The sequence below is a fragment of the Asparagus officinalis genome, chromosome 8, assembly GCF_001876935.1.
Source record: "Asparagus officinalis chromosome 8, Aspof.V1, whole genome shotgun sequence".
NCBI lineage: Eukaryota > Viridiplantae > Streptophyta > Magnoliopsida > Asparagales > Asparagaceae > Asparagus > Asparagus officinalis.
In genome coordinates this window covers 129317768-129337468 of record NC_033801.1, presented here as the reverse complement: position 1 = coordinate 129337468, position 19701 = coordinate 129317768, and the positions used below count along the sequence as shown (strand labels likewise).

The 19701-nt window shown below is 40.4% G+C and overlaps 2 protein-coding genes across 2 annotated transcripts in view; one reads left to right on the top strand and one right to left on the bottom strand.

Annotated features, from left to right (window-relative positions):
* Positions 1-6559, bottom strand: part of LOC109821941 — a 10699-nt gene extending 4140 nt beyond the window's left edge. The window contains exons 1-7 of the mRNA XM_020388097.1: positions 6273-6559; positions 2989-3147; positions 2833-2892; positions 2563-2760; positions 2235-2480; positions 1982-2164; positions 1520-1913 (exon numbers count right to left, since the gene is read on the bottom strand). Of these exons, the coding sequence (XP_020243686.1) occupies positions 1520-1913; positions 1982-2164; positions 2235-2480; positions 2563-2760; positions 2833-2892; positions 2989-3147; positions 6273-6414 (1382 nt within the window). The 5' untranslated portion in view covers positions 6415-6559. The remainder of the gene's footprint in view (positions 1-1519; positions 1914-1981; positions 2165-2234; positions 2481-2562; positions 2761-2832; positions 2893-2988; positions 3148-6272) is intronic.
* On the top strand, positions 11234-19008 carry LOC109821940 (probable protein phosphatase 2C 23). The gene is made up of 5 exons (XM_020388096.1): positions 11234-11750; positions 15390-16441; positions 16550-16663; positions 18124-18388; positions 18482-19008. The coding sequence occupies exons 1-5, from the start codon at positions 11234-11236 to the stop codon at positions 18595-18597; spliced, it is 2064 nt and encodes a 687-aa protein (XP_020243685.1). The 3' UTR covers positions 18598-19008.

Below are 19701 nucleotides of genomic sequence, written 5' to 3'. Positions count from 1 at the left end.
CCAACATATCTATCATTTCAAGTCACAGACTGGGAATGTAATAGCAAACGATGCCATACTGGCTCGATTATTCATTGGCACCCTTAAGGGAGTTTCCTTTGAATGGTTCAGAAAACTGCCTGCCGGTTGTATCCAAAAGTGGGCAGACCTAGAGAGACTCTTCCTGTCAAGATTCTTTGAAAAGGATACAGAAGTCTCCATCCATACTCTTCTCGCCACTAAGCAGAAGAAGAGGGAGTCCGTCAAAGCCTTCATCAAGAGGTTCCGAACCATGGCTCTCCGGTGTTCGTCAAGTATGACACAGTCTACCTTAGTGGAGACCTGTCGACACAACTTGCAGACCGACCTCCTAGCCCGAATAGGAGTTGCAGAATGCCGTTCCTGGAGACAACTGATCTCTCAAGGCGAACAGGCTCAAAAGATCATTGCCAGGATCAAAGCTGAAGAACAAAGTAGGCAGGATCAACCTGAGCAATCGGATCAAGCCCAACCTTCTCCTGAGCAATCGGACCAAGCTCATTCTTCCCAGTCAGAACCAGAAGATACTACGACCACTGAAGCTAATCCTCTTCAGTAGGATGTCGGGTCTCCAATAACTATCACGTTAACAACTACCTCTGATAGTCAAGCTCGTTAGATTGTGGCCCACTAGGCGACGTGCCATATCTACCCTTTTTTCCCCATGCACTTATTCAAGACTGGGGTTGATTTATTTGTAGTTCATTGGATTCTGAGTAATAAATTTTTTGAGTAGTTATGTTTAATAAAATACCTCTGTCAACCACAGAATCTACCAAAACTATCACGTTAACATTTACCTCTGATAGTTCATCAACTTGTCAATCCGCTTCAATAGGATGACAGGTCCACTAAAACTATCACGTTAATCATCACCTCTGATAGTCTGCTTTCTCCAAATCAACTTGTCAATCCGCTTCAATAGGATGACAGGTCCACTAAAACTATCACGTTAATGATCACCTCTGATAGTCTGCTCCCTCCAAATTCTCTTGTCAATCCGCTTCAATAGGATGGCGGGTCCACAAAACTATCACGTTAACAGTTACCTCTGATAGTCAAACTCATCAGATAATGGCCTACCAGGTGATGTGCCTCTATTTCGACTTCATGGATAGTGCCTCACCAGGCGATGTGCCTTGTCTACCTCTTTTTCTTCCCCTGCTAAGTCTTAATCAAGACTGGGGGTTGGTTACTTGAAATCCATTGGATTAAGAGTAACGAATCTTTCACATCGTCGAGTTAACATTACACTTCTGACGATCATCATCCCCACAGAGTATGCATTCAACTTGCATCACTCCCAATTTGTCACGTTAACAATATACCTCTGACAACAATCAACTTATCAATCCTTATTGCTCAAATCGTGATCTTCCCCAGCAAGACACTAAGTCTTCAAAATCAAATTCAAATCACAGGTATCAAAACTCATTGTTCCTGATGATAAACTCATTTAGCAAGTTTCCCCAGCGAGACGCTAATTCCTAAAATCTTGTGCAAGTGGTGACTATGGGCTCTTAATTGTTGGAGTTCAGAGTTGGCAGATTCTTGAGAATTACGCCACGCTTGCAGCCTGGATTCCATATGAGAAGCGATGTAAAAAGGTACGCCTTTGGTGCGAAGAGTTTGCAGAAGTTCAATATGTTGCCTCAAATCAACCAAATAAGCGGTGACTGAATCGGCTAAGTCGTTATACCCTTCCTCTCTGAACCCTGATATAAAACGCTCAAAAGATTTTTTATAATTCTCAAAATACGATCTTTTGAAGAGAATGCGATCGACCATAGAGTTCAAAAAGGAGATGAAGCCTTGGAGATTAGAGCAGATAACAGACTTGTCCGGATCGTCATCAACCAATAACGCTTGGATTTGAGTTGATAATGATGAAGGAACTGCGAGAAAGTCAAATAAGTCAGTACAGTATATATATATGCATACAAGACAACAAACTAAAGCATACCAAATTCGACGGAAGAACCTTCAGCATGACTTGGTTCGCTCAAGGATGATAATCTGGATTCCTGAACAGTCAAGATTGGTTCAGGAATGGTAGCTGTTGATGCACCCGCTACATCAGGGACTTTTTCAACTAAAGTCTCAGAGGACGGCGGGTCCAAACTAAGAGACTCTTTAAGAGGAGATTCTACAAACAGGAGGATTACAATGAGCATAATGATAATCCGAGCTTGAAACAAACGATAAATGAAACTCACCAATTCTAGTCACAACATCGGCCGATGTACCAACTTCTTCAGTTGGTCTCGCTTTTGTTGCAACTGGACTAATCTGGGGAGTGACAGTGACTTCTATCATCATGGGGTCCATAGGAGTAGAAGGTTGAGGTTCAAGAACTGATGATTGCAAATCAACTTCGGTTCTTGTCCACGGCACAAGTTCACTACTCTCCAGTCGATCAGACGTACCAATGATTATAGTAGTATCAGTTCCAGCAACTGGTCCTATAATTCAAATACTTATATGGTTAATCAAGTTAAAATATATATGTATGCATATATGGAGTTTACAGAATAAAGGTCTTACTTTCAGAAGGACCTGCTTCTGTTGGACCGACTCCAACGTTGGATTCCGTGGCTGCACCAGGAGTTTTCCCCGATAGTAAGTCGGAGATATACTCATGGTCGCCTTCAGAGAGATTGAAATCGAGGTGATGTTCATTGAATTCCTCGACCTCTGTTGTATGCGTGGTCTCTCCTCCAACAGATTCGTGCATTGTGACATCTACAAAATGTGTTGAGTCGTAAATGACACATAAATTTAGACGAATTTGCTCAAAAAGACAATTAATTTTACCTTCGTTGGTCGGGGCTGATTCGAGAGCTCCACTACTGGTACCTGCTTCTTTTAATTTGACTAAAAGGAGAGAAAGCGCACAGGTCATTAGAGGAGGCACACGGTCCGACTCATTCATTTCTCGGATTTCTCTTCCGAGAGGAGAAAGATCAGTACCTGTGTCCGCAGCTGATGGATCAACGTCAGGAGTGGGTGGAACGTCAGCTGGTCCTTCTTTCAGAACATCTTGCATTTGCTGGACGAAGCTGGTCTCCTCAGTCTCCATACCTCCAGGAGAAGCAGCTCCAACTCGATATTCTCCCTCTTCTTGACTCTCTACAGAAATTGGAAATGAAATGAGTTCGAGCATTAAAAAAAAATGTAAGAGAGATAAAAATAAATAATTACCTAGTTCATCAGAAGAAACATTACGACCAGAGATATCTTCTACGGCAGAAAGATGAACGCGCGGTTTAGAAGCAGCTTTCTTTTGTTTCTTCGGTGGATGTGCTTCAGGACCTTCGTGACGACGTTTGGTGCGTAATTCAGTTCGAGGAGGAATTTGGGTTTGAGCTTGAGTGGGAGGTCGTGATCTTTGTCGACGAGCAAGAGGCACTTCATCCTCTTCATCCTCTTCGTCCCCACTGAGAATGTCTACCGTCATCCGATTAGGATAGGTCATGACGACCCTCTCTCCCCGTTTTCTCGAAGTAGCTTGTGATTGAGTAGGAGCAACAGATGGGCACACAAGTCCTCTTTCAAAGAAAGAATCAGAAAGACCCGCTCTTTCATCAGAACTTGAGCTAGTCTCACCCGCCTCCTCGGAAGTCTCCGTCTCCTCAGAGTCAAATTCTTCTTCACTACCGACTGAGCGAGCCGGTTCCTTTCCTTTCCTTGATGATTCAGCAGCCTCTTTTCCTCGAGGCGACATCACAGCTTCGCGAGGCAGTTCTGCTGCTTGCCGTGGAGCTATTTCTTCCTCTGAGTCTGATATCCTCCTACGTCGAGTGACAATATTGGTGGCTATCAGCCATTTACAAAAGAGGAAAGTCATCCGTAGAGGCGGCGTCTCTAAGGGGAGATCAAATTCAACATTGGTGCAGCCGGCAATGCTCCAAAACCAAGCTCTCGCCCCGTCGATAAGTCCACCTCGAAAGCTGAGGTGACGATTCGGGTTGCCGATGTATATCTGATCATACCCGAACTGACGGGCGAATCGACATGGAAGATAGGGTTCGATGTGGCAAACATCCCTTATCCTGAACAACAGATATCCAGGTCGAATATTCATCAACCATCTGAAGCACCCGACATCCAAGATGGTACGATTCTGCCTTGGGTCTTCAGCATCCACTAAGGTAGTGTTGTAAGTACCGGAGAACTGAGGGAAGCAAGGAAAAAATTCCCAACATTTGTGAATTTTAAACTGCCTCGTTATGTCCGGCTCTCGATGTTTGCTCCATTTGCAATTCTCGAGATTTTGCAACAGAGGGACACTGAGATCTACCGTATCAGGAGCCTCCATTAAATCTGGTCGATGAAGTACCAACCAGGCCATTAAGTAAGTATAGGGCAGCTCCAGCTTCGGAACGGACAGGCTGGCGGAAGGTTTCTTTTTCTCCTGGGTAAATGCGGAGATTAGTTGCCGCAATCCACTATGAATATCGGCCACCATAGCGGGAAGCAAAGATAATTTGCGACCTGTAGCCAGCTGGACGGCCGGATACAACACTTCCATTGGCATCGCATCTGCGGATTGATGGGGAACTACACATCTCTTTAACCATAAGGCTAGAAAACCCGCCAGCAGAGCAGTAGGGCTAATCGGAACACCAGCTTGCCACAGATAAGAGCGGAACTTAGTGCCGTGCAAAAATCCATCTTCTGAGCGCGAAGTATAAGAATGCGCGTTGGTTTTCTCTAACAAACGGTTAATTTCATCCGTACTCAAGGGAGACAATCCGCACACATCTGCCGAACGGACATCCAGGTTCTTGAAGAGATAATCAGCGAATTGTTTTAAACTGACTTGAGGAGACTTCTTTCTGGCTTTGGGCTCCATCTCGGCCATGGCTATATGATAATGACAGGTCAATTCCCATAGAGTGTCATAGGTCGCAGTCGAGCTATCTTTCATCTTAATCAGCTGATTGGTGGTCGGAAAGAACTCTTGATATGGGACATCGCCCATAGGCAAAGCAGACACTTGCATCATTTCATGCAGTGGTAGTCCAAGTTCCCCGTTCTTGGTAAAGAATGTATTGGTGTCCGGGTTGTAGATCTCGAACAAACAAAGGAAATGACTTACACTGCTCTGCAAGCCATGCATGGTGGCACGAATCGGGACATCCAACCCTAATCCTGCTAATTCTCGCCCAAAACGTTTCAACACATATTGGGTCATCCTGGTCCACCACCACTTGTTCCCAGAATAATGGACCCATCCATAACACCTGAAAGTCTCTCTGGGCAATCTTTTTCCTGCTGCCGCTAACCGGTTCTTCACAGTGTTGGCTTGCACTATCTTTTCGTTCTGAGGAATATTGTCTTGTCCTAAGACACCCGGATGAAGTCCTCTCACATGAGCTCTTTCACTGGAACCTGGAGTTGCTTCCTTTCCAATGAAACCACAATGAATGTGCTCGTGGTTTTCGGTTAATTTCCAGAACATCTCTCGTCCAACTGATAGGTTCCTGAACATTAACAGTGAATGATCCCGAGGGATAAAAGGCAGATATAAGAATGATGATCCACTCTGGTGCAACCATTGCGCAGGCTGGCAGAAAGCAATCTTCGGATCTTTTACCGAGTCACCAAATAAGAAATCTGGCTTCCTTATGCATTGATTCGAGTCTTGCTCCGAGATCAAGGGCGCATCTGTGATTAATCGTCGTAGAACACGACAACTACCTCGCTGGATTAATTCACTATCACTTCCGTTATAATCAGATTTAAACTGGGGAGAGAATTCAATTAACGGGATCCCCTCGTAATAAGAGTGGGTCACGCTACTCCGGCCAGTAATCACATCAGCAGTAAATGTGGTAGAAGGAAATCGGACTGATAAAAGAGGCATACACATAAATTGTGTAAGTGTCATCCTAAAATTTTAGAGAAAAACGGTATATCTCATTCTATAAGATATAGTCGTTATCTCATAACAGGTGTGACGATTTTCTATCCACCATATGTATAAAGGAGGTATGCGGGCATTATAACGGCATACCAAAACCTTTCAATACATATGGGATGATGTAAAATCGCCCCTGTGTATTATGAAGTGTGTTTTGTCAAAGCAAAACAAACACTTTTAAGCGTCGATCCCCTCAAAGGAGGATACCGGCTCTTCTCGAAGGTACCTCAAAGGATACAAACGAGGATCTGCAAGCAAAAATAGGAACATACATATGGAATGGACGAAATACAATATTTAAATTCGTGAAAAGGTGAAAGAAATATACCTCCACGTGAGGGTGCAGCAGGGGCAGCCTCCTCAGGGCTCTGAACAGGTGGATGGCTTCGGGTTCCTCGAGCTCTACGTGGCGACATGATGAGTATGTGATCTACATTGAAATCCAAGAGGAAGGTTAAGATTTTGAACATGAAATCGACAAAAAATAGGACAAATACAACCGAAATGATGCATGCACAGTCACAGTTGAAGGAGAGTCAAAATTTTGGAGAAAAGGGGAAGAACAAACCTTTGAAATCTGAGTGAAATCTTCCCAAACAAGAGCACCTCCCAAGTCGGCAACAAAGAGGAGAAGAAATAGAAGAAAACTGGTCGAAAATCGCCCAAGAATCGCCCAAAAAATCGCCAAAATCCGACGTAAAAAACCCTAAAACCCTAAGTCCCGACTTATATAGCAGCCGGGCGAGACAGGAAACTCTGTCTCGCTGAGCGAGACAGACAACTCTGTCTCGCCGAGCGAGACAGAAAACACTGTCTCGCCCAGCGAGACAGAAAACTCTGTCTCGCCGAGCGAGACAGTAAACTTTTCTGTTTTGCACTATGGAACAGTGGAATACTCCAATGGGTACACGAGTCTAAACTGTATTCCCACCCTCAACAGGAAGTTTCTGGAGAATATTAATCTGAATATTCTTAAGGATAACCTGAGGAATTCTCAATGGATATACCAATTCAATGGTAAACGCTGAATTCACAAGAGCAAGTATCAACTTCAATTCAAGATCTCGACAACGGTCAAGCGATAAACGCGACGCCGGGAGAACATTAGCTATTCTACGAAGAACTGGATAGACTAACAGCAGAAGAGGTCAAACATTGAAGCCATTTACAAGTCCTTTCATACGATCTATTCAGCCAAGCATTGAAGGGATCGTAAGTAAAATCTATCTTATCCAAAGTATCCCATGCTCCTCTATAAAAGAATGAGTCTGGAATACTTTGGAGGGGGTATCTGTAGGCGTCAAAAAATGCTAATAGATATCCCAAGCATAGAGAAGATCACTCAAAAATTCACAAGAAAGGATTTCATACTGTTTTGGAAAAATCAAAACAAGTATGAACTGTCTCGCCAGCGAGACAGTCTTTGCTGTCTCGCCAGCGAGACAGTGTTGAAATAGTCAAAACTACATTTGTAACTGCCCTACACGTGTCCATTAACTGCCAAGGGACGTGGGAAACATCATGGGCGAAAATCACGTGGATAACTGCCAAAATAACGGAGTTTGAAACGTGGGAGAACAGTTACAGCGAGAAACTGCCATTTTCCGAGACAGCATTTACTGTCTCGCTGAGCGAGACAGCAAATTTCAGACAGTTACTGTTCCCGAGACAGCATTTACTGTCTCGCGGGTCGAGACAGCAAACGTTGTCTCGACCAGCGAGACAGTAAACACTGTCTTGCCGTACTGACTTCTTCGATTGTTAAGTTTTTGCAGTTACTGACCCTTGAGGCTATAAATACCCCCCTAGGGTCACTTCTGACGGGGATCGAGCATTTGTTAGAGCATTCCAGAGCAGAGAGAGAGCAGATTTGAGTTCTTTTCTTGCAACGCCTTGAAATTAAGCTTCGACTTGATTTTAAGAAGAACGACTATCTTACTTCGATAAGATATCGTTTCAATTTCTACTTCGATAACGAAGTTAGAATCATAAGCCCCCTCTTCACGATCTGTGAATCGGCGGTCCACGAACCAAAGCGTTCCCGGCACAGGCAAAGTCCCACGAAAACGAGAATTGATAGACGATTTTCGTGTTTGTTTCTCAAGAGTTGTAATTTTTGTTTTGTTGTGTAGAAAAAGTCTTATAAAAAGATTATTCTTTCGAATTTGTTGTAATAGAACAAAGTTATAATGAATTCCACAGCAGCGACTTTTGAACCAAACAATATCTTAACGAAACAATATCAAACAACTACTCTTTTCTCTGCTAAATTTTGAAATTTTAATTGTTTTTTTATGATTTTGAATTTTTGTGGATGTGTTTTGTAAATTTTGAAACCTTGAGAATATTTTAAAAAAAAAATTAAATTTTAAGTTGGGTACTTGTAATTTGCATGTTTTATGTGTTGGTGGTAAGTTTACAAATATCAGGATATTTCTTGTGATTCTGAAATCTTGAGGGTGTTTTTTGTAATTATTGAAACTTTAATTTGTTTTTTTATAAAATTTAAATTTTCAGTGTGAAGGACCCTAGAGGGGGGGTGATTAGGGTCAAGAGGCTCTAATATGCAATTAAAAAACAGTACAAACAAACCACAGTAACAGAAGTGCAATAATAAAGAAAGAGATAAAGTTAGGAATCGTTATCCTTGACGCGCGATGTGTTAACGAGGTTCGGCCCGCTGACCTACGTCCCCGCTCCCCACTCTCGAGGAGAAATCCACTAACACATCCGGTTTGGAAGCCGGAACTTCGTCTACACAATGATCCCACAAGATCTCTCTCTCACTACACAGTTGATCTCACAGATCACACTCCTTCACAGTCGATCTACACAAGATCTCACTCACAGCAGCAGAAGATAAATGCAAGACACTCTCTTTACACAAGCCCCTATAGCAAAGAGAAGAGTACTGAAGCTGGGAAGTGAAACACACACAAGAACTCAGAAGAACAAGTTTGATTTGAAAATTTTCTCAGGAAGAAACAGAGCTCTCTGGTTCTCTTTCAAACGTTAGGCTTAGAGAAGAAGAAGCAGGCTTGGGGTTTTTATAAAAGAGTTTAAATCAATAAAAACAAAAACCCAATCTTCCTATTTAGGAAGATAATCTACTTTGCAGGTTGTGACCTCAGACTGTGCCAATCACTGATAAGTGAAAGCACAGGAGTCGAGGCGAAAAACGACCGTTTTAAAAAATCGCGGCTGACCAAATCGGTTGACCGAAGAAATAATCGGTCGACCGAAAATACCGTCGGTCGACCGACCGAAAAATTCGGTCGACCGCTGACAGCTAAAGAAATTTGGAAAACCAAGCAGAGCCTCTTCGGTCGACCGGAACGGTCGACCGATTTGAAGATTGAAAATTCGGTCGACCGTATCGGTCGCCCGCCGACAATCTGGAAAGATACTAAGGGATGGCCATAGGATCGGTCGACCGGGCCGGTCGACCGATTTCTGATATTTTCCAGAAAACAGGTTTTTGACCAACTTGAAATATTTGCAAGATATTCATTTGACCTCTGAAAATTCTGAAACTTTGTAAAATGTTTTTAATACTAAAAACAAACTGTTTGGAAAAAGAATTTTGCAGATAGGTACTCATACTTGTGAAAAATAGTGTTTTGTGAAAAAACGCTTAAAAGACACAAGTCTAAAAACGTGTGTGTGATTCCCAATAGCTTCAAGTAAACTCAGTAACTCTTTGCCTACATTCTAGCACTAGAGAGAAGAACAAAAGAAGGCTAATATCCTCATATTGAAAGCAATACTTGAGCTTTGATATAGCTTGAATCGGATGAAGCTTTTATATGCCTTTGTTGTTCTTGAAATAATGTTGCTTCATCTTTTTGGCCTCCTCCTCCTTTAGATGTCTTCGTTTTAGCGTATATTCCATCCATCCTCCGTTAATGGCACTAACGAGCTTGACAAATGATTTTACTACATTTACACTCAATAAGCCATTAGTACCGATAATGGTGGTTGTAAGAACATCATCAAAACATGAGGGCTAACACAGTGGTCTGCTAAGATTTGATATGTACTGGTTATATAAGTTTTAAAATTTTAAGGATTTTTGTGATTTTTAACTTATGAAGAAGTTCTTTTTATAATTTTTGTAACTTTGAGGTTATGTTTTCTAAATTTTAAATTTTTAGGTGTCAGATGGCAATCCTCTGAGTTCATCTTTATTGTTCGCAAATTTTGAAGTTTTATAATTTCAGGGTGTTTTTTTATTATTTGAGCTTTTGAGGGCGTTTCTAAAAATTTTAAAATGTCAAGGATGTTAGTTGCAAACTTTAAATTCTTCAAAGGCTACTGTTAATTTTTAGATTTTTTGTTTGTTGTTTAAAGCTTTGAAACAATGTTTTGTGTAATTTTAAAATTTTGAGAGTATTTTATGTAATTTCTAAAAAAAAATTGATTTTTTCAATTATACTTCATATATTATAGTATGTTAGTTCTTTACCTTAACAAATTAATACCGTGGACATATAATACTTTTTTTAAAGTAACATTTCATATATTACTTCTCCCTATTAATCTTTTTTTTAAAATTGTTAAGCTATAGGAAGTTCATATGGGATTAGGATAGTATAGATAGTATATAATTGTTATTAGGATAGATTAAGATTTAAATAAAATATTCAAAATAGTGAAGGACAACATTGACAATAGAAAGATTTTTCTGAACTTGTACTTTTAAAGAGAGTATATGATTTATTCACCTTCTCCACAGCATATGCTCTTTTTTTCCTCTCTCTAAATAGGAAAAAAATTAAAGCATTTTGTCTCCAATTAATTCTTTCAAATGAGACACATTTTGATATATTCTCCTCAGGAAATAAAGAAATAATCATTATGTAGTTTGTTAAAGGGTCCTTTTAACGAATGCACCTGGGGCATTCGTTAAGGATTTTTAAATACATAGGTATTAGAGTAATTAATTAGTTTGCTATTTGCACTCATTTTCGCCTAATAAATTCTGTCGATAACCTTTCAAATACCAAATATAACATGTAAGCCGTCTACAACCAACCAAACTAATTTGGCAGACATTTTTTTAGTCGCGTTTGTAGAGATCTATAGACGGAGTTTGACCTGTCAGAGAAACATGTTGCGATTGTTAGGTGCCTGCGGGCAAAGCATACCCAGGATTTCTTGTTGGCCATGCCTATTGAGGGATTGGGGCAGCGTATGACTCCGGGGGAGTACCAGGCTATCCTCAGGTACAGGTTGTTAGTTCCTTTGTTCGTGAAGGGGACAATGTGCCCAGTTTGACGTAGGACGCCGATGGATGCTTTTGGAGAGCATGTCATCCACTGTCAGAAGCAGCCGGGGTTCAAGTACAGGTACGACTTAGTCAGAGATGTCTTGTATGATATCCTCCGAAGAGCAGGGATCCCATCCAAGAAGGAAGCGCCGGTCAACTTCCTCACTCCTCCTGGAGAGGCTAGATCTGCTTTAAGGCCGACAGACGTTCTTGTCTACAGTTGGAGCGGAGGGAAGCATGCTTGTGTTGATCTTACATGGGTGTCTCTGTTGGTGGGGTTTGGTAATGGAGTGTTCACGGTTGGGCATGCAGCGGATAGGACGGCAGAGGCAAAGGTGGGCAAACATGATCAAGCTTGCAAGGACAACCACCACAGTTTTATCCCGTTCGCGTTCGATACGTTTGGTTACCTTGCAGCTGATGCAGTGGAGTTCATCAGGAGGATACAAAAATTCATGAATAGGAATGTGGCGACATCAGAATCAGCTGAGTACGTGTTTCGTCGGTTGGGTTTTTGCAATTCAGAAAGGATTAACGGTACAGCTTGTTGCCCGCTTGTCATCATCACATGTGTAATTTTTTTGTTTTGTTCTTATAATAAAGAAAACAATTAAAAAAATTAATACTTTAAAATAAAAATAAAAAACTCCCATGAGAACATGTAGGTTGAAATAAAGTTTCATAACATTTCCCAATTAAAACAAGCTTAATAGCATCCTTACGAACAAAACCAAATTTAATTTACCCAAAACATGCTTCATTAATCTTAAGTCTTTTCCTTCACAACACTTCTTATCGTGCCGATGTCTCCTACGAATTCGACGCCTTCTCCACTAAAGTCTATAGGAAACTCATTTAAATCAAAATGTCTAGCGCTTACATTGTCCATTTTTCTGTTCAAGAGAAATTAAATCAAGAAAGAAAATAAACCAAACAAATTAAGCCAGCGCTCATCGTACGTAAACAAGTTAAAAGGAAAATTAAAATTTTAGTACATAACTTTTTGGGGTCATAAAGAATACATTGTAACATTCCTTACTTAGCCTTCAGTTTCCACTGATTGAGCTCTATGTGCCATTTTACCCTAGGACAAATTTTTAAAAGGAACATTTTTTAATTTTATATAGCAAAAACGATCTTATTAGAAAATAATCTGCAAAACCGACCATTTTATTCAAAAAAGGGTTGGTTTTATAGTCGCGAAGTTTTTCGAGCTACACGGGACTGCTAGTCCCATATAGTTTGGCCAGCAATTGAAATGCACGAGACTAGTAGTCCTATGCTTCTTCTTCTACAATTGATTCCGAGAGGAGAATGAAATGCACGAGTCTGCTTGTCCCGTGGCCGAACTACACGGGACTAGCAGTCCCGTGTAGCTCGAAAAACTTCGCGACTACAAAACCGACCATTTTCTTCCACAGGACTGCTAGTCTCGTGGTCGAACTACACGGGACTAGCAGTTCCGTGTAGCTTGAAAAATTTCACGACTGTAAAACCGATCATAATCGGTTTTACAGATTATTTTCTCATGAGATCGTTTTGCTATATAAAATTGAAAAAAATGGTCCTTTTAAAAATTTGTCCTTTACCTTATTACACTGATTACTGTAGAAGTATAAAGGGAATGGAAAAGAGATTAAAGTTTCCCTTTTATTAATTCCTTGAGATAGTTTGCTACTGATATATAACAAAGAGGAGGAAGGTGAAAAGATTTTCCGATTATCCTCTCAAATTTATCCACCACGTATCAAAGAAGTAATAATTAATTACTTTCATTAGTCTTTTTATCTCAACCTTTTAGGACCCGTTTGTTTGCATTATTTGGAGGGGGAAAGTCTGTCAAAGTTCTGAAAAATCAGAACTTTGGCGGGCTTTCTTACAAAATAGTCCTAATTTGACAGACTTTTTCAGAACTTTTGCACGCTTTCACCTTCTAAAAATTACGTTCAAACGGACCTTAATAATAATCATAACAAAGTTTTTATTCCATATGTTCAGACCTCATTAGTCTTTTTATCCCAATATTTTATACATAAAATTTATAGAGATTCACAACTTTTAAGGTAGTAGGTGCTTAACTATTAATGCTGACACTGGTTGACAAAAACCTTGTTAAATAAGTAAAGATTTTACCCACCAACTTATTGTGATAACTCTAGTTTGACCAATTTTTTGGGCATTTGGTGTGAATAATTAGAACAATGAGCATGTGGGTTGTGAAACGAGTTTCCAAACTTTGTTGTTGTTTTTTTCTTCGGACAATTAAATCTCTTCTAGATTTGGTTGTTTAGATGGGGGCCACCTATGGTAACTAAGAAAAAAATAATCCATAAAAGATTTCGATTTTAATCATTTGGTACGAGTAATTAATAAATCTAAGATCTAGCTTCCCCTGTACACTTTCTTCTTGTTTAAAAGGGTGAATTCCACAACCCCCTGCAATATTGATGTTTGCACTTTCTATCCAGGTAATTTCATTATTGCAAATAGATTTCTCTATTATTTTTGTAGTCCTTTTTTTATTCCTTTGTGAAACTTTGACAGATATCGTCCAATGAAATTATTGAGTTTACCTGAAAATAAAAGGGGCAAAATGTTTAGCTTAGGGGTCTATTTGTAACCATATAACTCCAAAGGATAGTAAGCGAAACAATTATAGTACAGAGGGTTCATGTGCAATTAACCCTTTAAACAATGAATAGCCCTCTCAAGCGAGCATTTGTCAATGGGATGCAACTCTATACAAAATTTGGAATTACCGCAGTTTTTAATTATTAATTTTTCAAAGATGCACTGACCCGAGGGAAAAAACAATAGAGCACCACAAGTGCGCATATTCAACGATTATTTCTTTATACTTTCAGTCGAATAAATAATTAGAGTCACTATCAAGTATCAAGTGTCAAACAACGTTTTCCCCCTTCTTATAATGACACATTGCCAATAAAAGCTAGCTCTCGCATTCTTTCATTTTACTTTTATAATTTTTTTGTAAAAGAGGCACGTAGCTTTGTAAACCATTGATTTAATTTGAGTATTAGAAGTTAATTAATTAAACCCAATACCTACGATTTTTATTACAATATAATTTAATTTGAGTATTAGAAGTTAATTAATTAAACCCAATACCTACGATTTTTATTACAATATAATAGGAAGGAAAAAAAAATCATTTTTCTTAAAGCATGCTTGACAGCTTGGTCAAAATGGATTATAATCAACTGTTGCATGTTTAGTAACTATATATTGAGTGAATTAATTTGGTTATATTTTATCAAAAAATAGTCTAGAATTTGTAGGTTAAATTCATGGGTGGGTCATAATTTACATGTTTAATTGAGAAAAAATAATCAATAAGTTCACTACACTTTCGCATTCCCCTCTCACTATTGGTCATTTTAACGAAATAGATTATAATCTAACAAGGATTTACTATTTTTCTTAGAAAAAAAATACGCGGTTTCCACCGTTTATTTCTCAGACGCGGTTTTTCCCTTCTATTTCTTAAAAATAGTTGGATACAAATATCACTAGCATCCCCATTTCAAAGGATGAAAATGACACCCAAGGAATTACAACCGAACGTGCAATCGTCAAACAAGTAATTTAAAAAAAAATTAACTGCTTAAAAAACACTACACCCTACGAATAGGGAAACGTTACGTGACAATTTACTAGCGAGCGAGAAATTGATAGAATTTCTGCACAAAACATCGCACTCAGCTTTCGGGAGATCGTATAAAGAACACAGAACACAGAACACGGAACACCGATGGACGAGCAAAAATCTCCACGGAACCCGCCAGATGCTGGACGCGCTTCTCAGCAAGAGCACCGAGCTTTTTCTTTACTTGGAACTTTTCTGCCGCCCTCGTTGACTCCGCAACCGCATTAATCGTCCAACTGCAGCGGGCCCACCTCCCCCCCCTCTCCGTCAAGCCGTCACTCAAAACCAATCGCCTCGTATCATCGACCATAGCAGAAGTCATCCCTAACTCCGCCTCCTTCCCATACCAAAAAAGTCAAACCAACCATCTCCTCAAACCCCCTCAAACTCTCCTCCTGCTCCTCTCTCTCTCTAATAACCGCCGTTCTTCCTCCCCCTCCCTTTCATCCATCTCATCTCATCCCGCCGCATGGCCAACGGCATCTCAGCCTGCTGCTTCTCCCTCTGAGGGGCCGCACCCGCCGCCGACGGCCACGTCAGCGCCGCCGCGTCACATCGGAGCCCCTGGACGGGCCTCGGCCACTCCTTCTGCTACTCGCCGACAAGCCAACGCCGGCGGCGGCTTCTCGATCTCCGGCGCCTCCGTCAGCTGCCAACCCCTCCACCGCCCTCTCCAGCCTCCTCCTACTCACCGAAGCCTCGCCCTCCCGCAGCCGCCGCCGCCGCCTTCGAGAGCTCCGCCCGCTTTCTCTCTCCATCCCCTCAGCCCATCCTCGCTTCTCCTCGGGCCCTCTCTCGCCCCGCTATTCGCCCCAGACCGAGCGTTTTCTCTCCGCGCCCGATCCGAGCGCGGGTTCCTGTCCTGGCCTCAATCGACCCGCGCGCCGGCCCTCTTTCTCGGCCGCTCAGATTCCCAAGCCCCGCCTGCCGTCGCAGCGCGAGCTCCGCCTTTCGTGGGCTCTCGAAGGCAATTCGTCGAACGGTCGGCAGACATGAACACAAGCCATCAAAGGAGCTGAATTCAGTAGAAAACAGCAGTGGGTTCATCAGCGTCGATGAGATTATCGACAAAGACGGCAGCTTTCAGTGGGCACAGGGGAAAGCAGGGGAGGATCGGGTTCACGTCGTCATCTCCGAGGAGCACGGGTGGGTATTCGTCGGTATCTACGACGGGTTCAACGGCCCGGATGCGACGGATTACTTGCTTACGAATCTCTACCCTGAGGTCCAGAAGGAGCTCGAAAGATTGGATCTTGGTGGCGGAAACCACGGCGAAGTGCTCAAGGCCCTGTCGCGGGCGCTGATGAGGACCGAGGGGACTTTCTTGGATTGCGCTGACATGATGGTCACTGAGAATCCGGAGCTCTCTTTAATGGGTTCCTGCGTTCTGGTGATGGTGATGAAAGGGCAAGATGTTTATCTAATGAATGTCGGCGACAGCCGAGCGATTTTGGGGACGAAGGGGAGGAGGGACTTGAGGAGCATCAACGAAGAGATGGACGGATTGCTCGATTTGGTTGCTTTGCAGCTCACATTGGATCACAGCACTTGTGTTAAGGAGGTGAGGGGGGCCGGTTTCTGAAATTGTTCCATTTTGCTGAATTTAACGTTATTTGATTGATCATGTGATTGATTGATGTGCGTGTTTTCGTGCATGTTTTGATTGCAGGAGGTTGTTAGGATTAGAAGCGAGCATCCTGATGACAGTTCGGCAATTGTGAATGATCGAGTGAAAGGTTCGTTGAAGGTTACAAGAGCTTTCGGAGCTGGGTTCCTGAAACAGGTACAAATCGTTTCATTTTTATCTGGCCGTCAATTTTATGCATGTTAGCTGCAAAAAAAAAAAAAAAAAAAAAAAAAAAAAAAAAAAAAAAAAAAAAAAAAAAGAGAAAACATCTGTAGAACAATGTAATGTCTACGGTAGTGCTCATCTGGGCCCAATATGCACCAAGTTGGTGGTAGGATCTGAGATATTTTTAAGGTCATGGAATCCGACAAGACAAACGGAAGACACACTAGAGAAGAGCATCTGGTCCTCTAGGATTAGCTTAAAGTAGGAACCTGAAGAAAAATATTATCCGAGTTGATAGTGGGATTACAAAAATATTGGTGATATGCCTTGGGAGCAAATTATATTCGAGGAATTCCCTTGCAGTGCAAGTTTGTATTAGGTTTTGGTGCGTATCTGATATATCTTTGTCCTCGGGCCTACATCAGAAACACTCGAATTCGAGCGTAAGTACATGTTCACCTTAGTCGTGTCGATTAACTAGCCATTAGAATTCTTGTTCTGACTTTCAATGATATATTAATTTGGGCGATCTTTTCCATGATATATTAATTAGAAAGTTGAAGGCATTTTGCTGGATAACACTATCAGAAGTCTACAATTGTCTTCTACATGTTTATTTTTGTCCTGAGAAAAAGTGGAATATAACCGCATTGATCCTAGGTGTCACAATATGCACATTCTAGCACTATAGAGGTACTAGAAAGTTGTTTGCCCTTGAACCTCGCAGCTTAAAACCTATTGCGTGATTTCTTTTTGAGTGTGTAAGAGGCTGTTTGTTTTTATCTTAAATCCTTAGGATTCCATGGAATTTTTTTGTTTGCTCCGAGTGAAAGTCGGTCAGGAAGATGGTTGGATTTTACTGCCATGTCAACCAAATCGCTTATCTAAATTCCTCTCCTCCCCAAGAATTCTATAATTAGGTCTCGCGCTCAACTTTCTGTCCAACCAGACAGAAAACAGGAAAATGAAAGAATTTGGGAATATGTAGAAAGTTGATGGTGTCAAAACTTTAATACGTAATTGATAATTGCCTCCAATTTCCTCAATAAAAATTATGAAATGGGTGTTCTAAAATGTGGGTCACATCAACCAATAAGAATTTAGCAAATCATCATTTTTAAAAGTGTACATCAAACAAAATCTATCATCAAACAAAATTTCCTCCAATTTCCTCAATAAAAATTATGAAATGGGTGTCCACACTTTGTTTGATGTATCATCATATGCACATTTTGTTTGATGTACACTAAAATCTATCATCCAAACGCCCCTCAGATTTCTGAGTGTACCAGCCACATAAATTTATGTTTCTGATTGCTATCGGTATGCAATCGTTTAACAGTGGGAAGAGAAGGAAACGCCATCGTTCTCCTGAAGAATGCATCGACTGTTTTAAGATCTTACATGTAGAATTTTGCCTGATGCATATCCTTCTTTAAACTTTTCCGCAGCCTAAGTGGAACAATGCACTGCTGGAGATGTTCAGGATCGATTATATAGGAAACTCACCGTATATCACTTGCAATCCATCTCTCCATCACCGCAAACTCGACACAGGAGATCGATTCTTAATATTATCATCTGATGGGCTTTATCAATATTTCACCAATGAGGAAGCTGTGGCTGAGGTCGAACTCTTCATCTCAACAACGCCGGAAGGAGATCCTGCACAACATCTCATTGAAGAACTGCTTTTTCGCGCAGCGAAGAAAGCTGGTAAAGATCGAACTGCTCTAAAATCTTTTTTTTTTTTTGTGACTGGAAAAAATGTGAAGTCGAAACTTTAATATATAATTTTGATAATTGCAGGTATGGACTTCCATGATTTGCTAGAAATCCCGCAAGGAGACCGAAGGCGGTATCATGATGATGTTTCGGTCATAGTTATCTCTTTGGAAGGAAGAATATGGAGATCCTGCGTGTAAATACAATATAAAGATTAGAAAAGAGGCGTATGAGATAGAGTTTTACAGCAAAGCGTTGGCCTTCTCTTGTTTTTTTCTTCCGCAGTGGCATTTGTACATTGGTTAAAACTATGAAAATAGATTTGGAGACCAGTAATCGTGTTGTGATGGGATTGTAAATGTATACAAATTTGTGTCAATTCAACCTCAAATTTTAAGGGGCTGTTTGGTTTGCCCAAAAATTATGGAAAGTGAAGGAAAAAGAAAGAAAATGGAGAAAAAGTACAACTTATTGTAAGTTTTCCATAACATTTTTTTTTTCTTTGTTTGGTTCACATCTTGGGACCAAGAAAAATGATGATGTGCCAAATTCTTCTTGGTTGATGTGACCCACATTTCGGGACACCTATTTCATGATTTTTATTGAGGAAATACAAGGAAATTTTATTTGATGTTTTACTCATCTTCTTCATTTTTCTTTGATTTTAGGGTCTGTTCGTTTGCCTTAAAAAAATGGGAAATCAAATAAATAGAAAACTATTTCTAAGAATAATTGTTTTGGAAGTGTTTGGTTTGCTAAAAAAAGAAGGAAATCAAAGAAATGGAGATGAAATGATGTTAGTTGTCACATTATTATTGGATGATGTGAGTGATTTTTTAAGAAAACTAGTTTTGATGTTGTTTGGTTGGCGAAAAAATAAGGAAATGAATTATAAGAAACATATTTCCTGTAGTTTGTTTATTTCTTTTGTTTGGTTCATTCTTAAAAATAAGAAATGAAATGAGATGAGATGAGTTGTCATTGTATTATTGGGTGGAAATGAAATGAGATGAGATGAGTTGTCATTGTATTATTGGGTGGTGTGACCCACACTTAAGAAAAGTGTTTTCACAATTTTTTGGGATGAAAACAAAGAAATGAAATGTTAATGAGATGAGGTGAATTGTTATAATATTTTATTAGATGATATGAGTGATTTGAAATGATGAGAAGATATGAGTTGAGTGATGTTTGGATGAAAATAATATTTTATTAGATGTGATGGAAGAGTTGTTAGATGAAAATAATATTTTATTAGATGTGATGGATGAGTGGTTAGATAAAAATAATATTTTATTAGATGA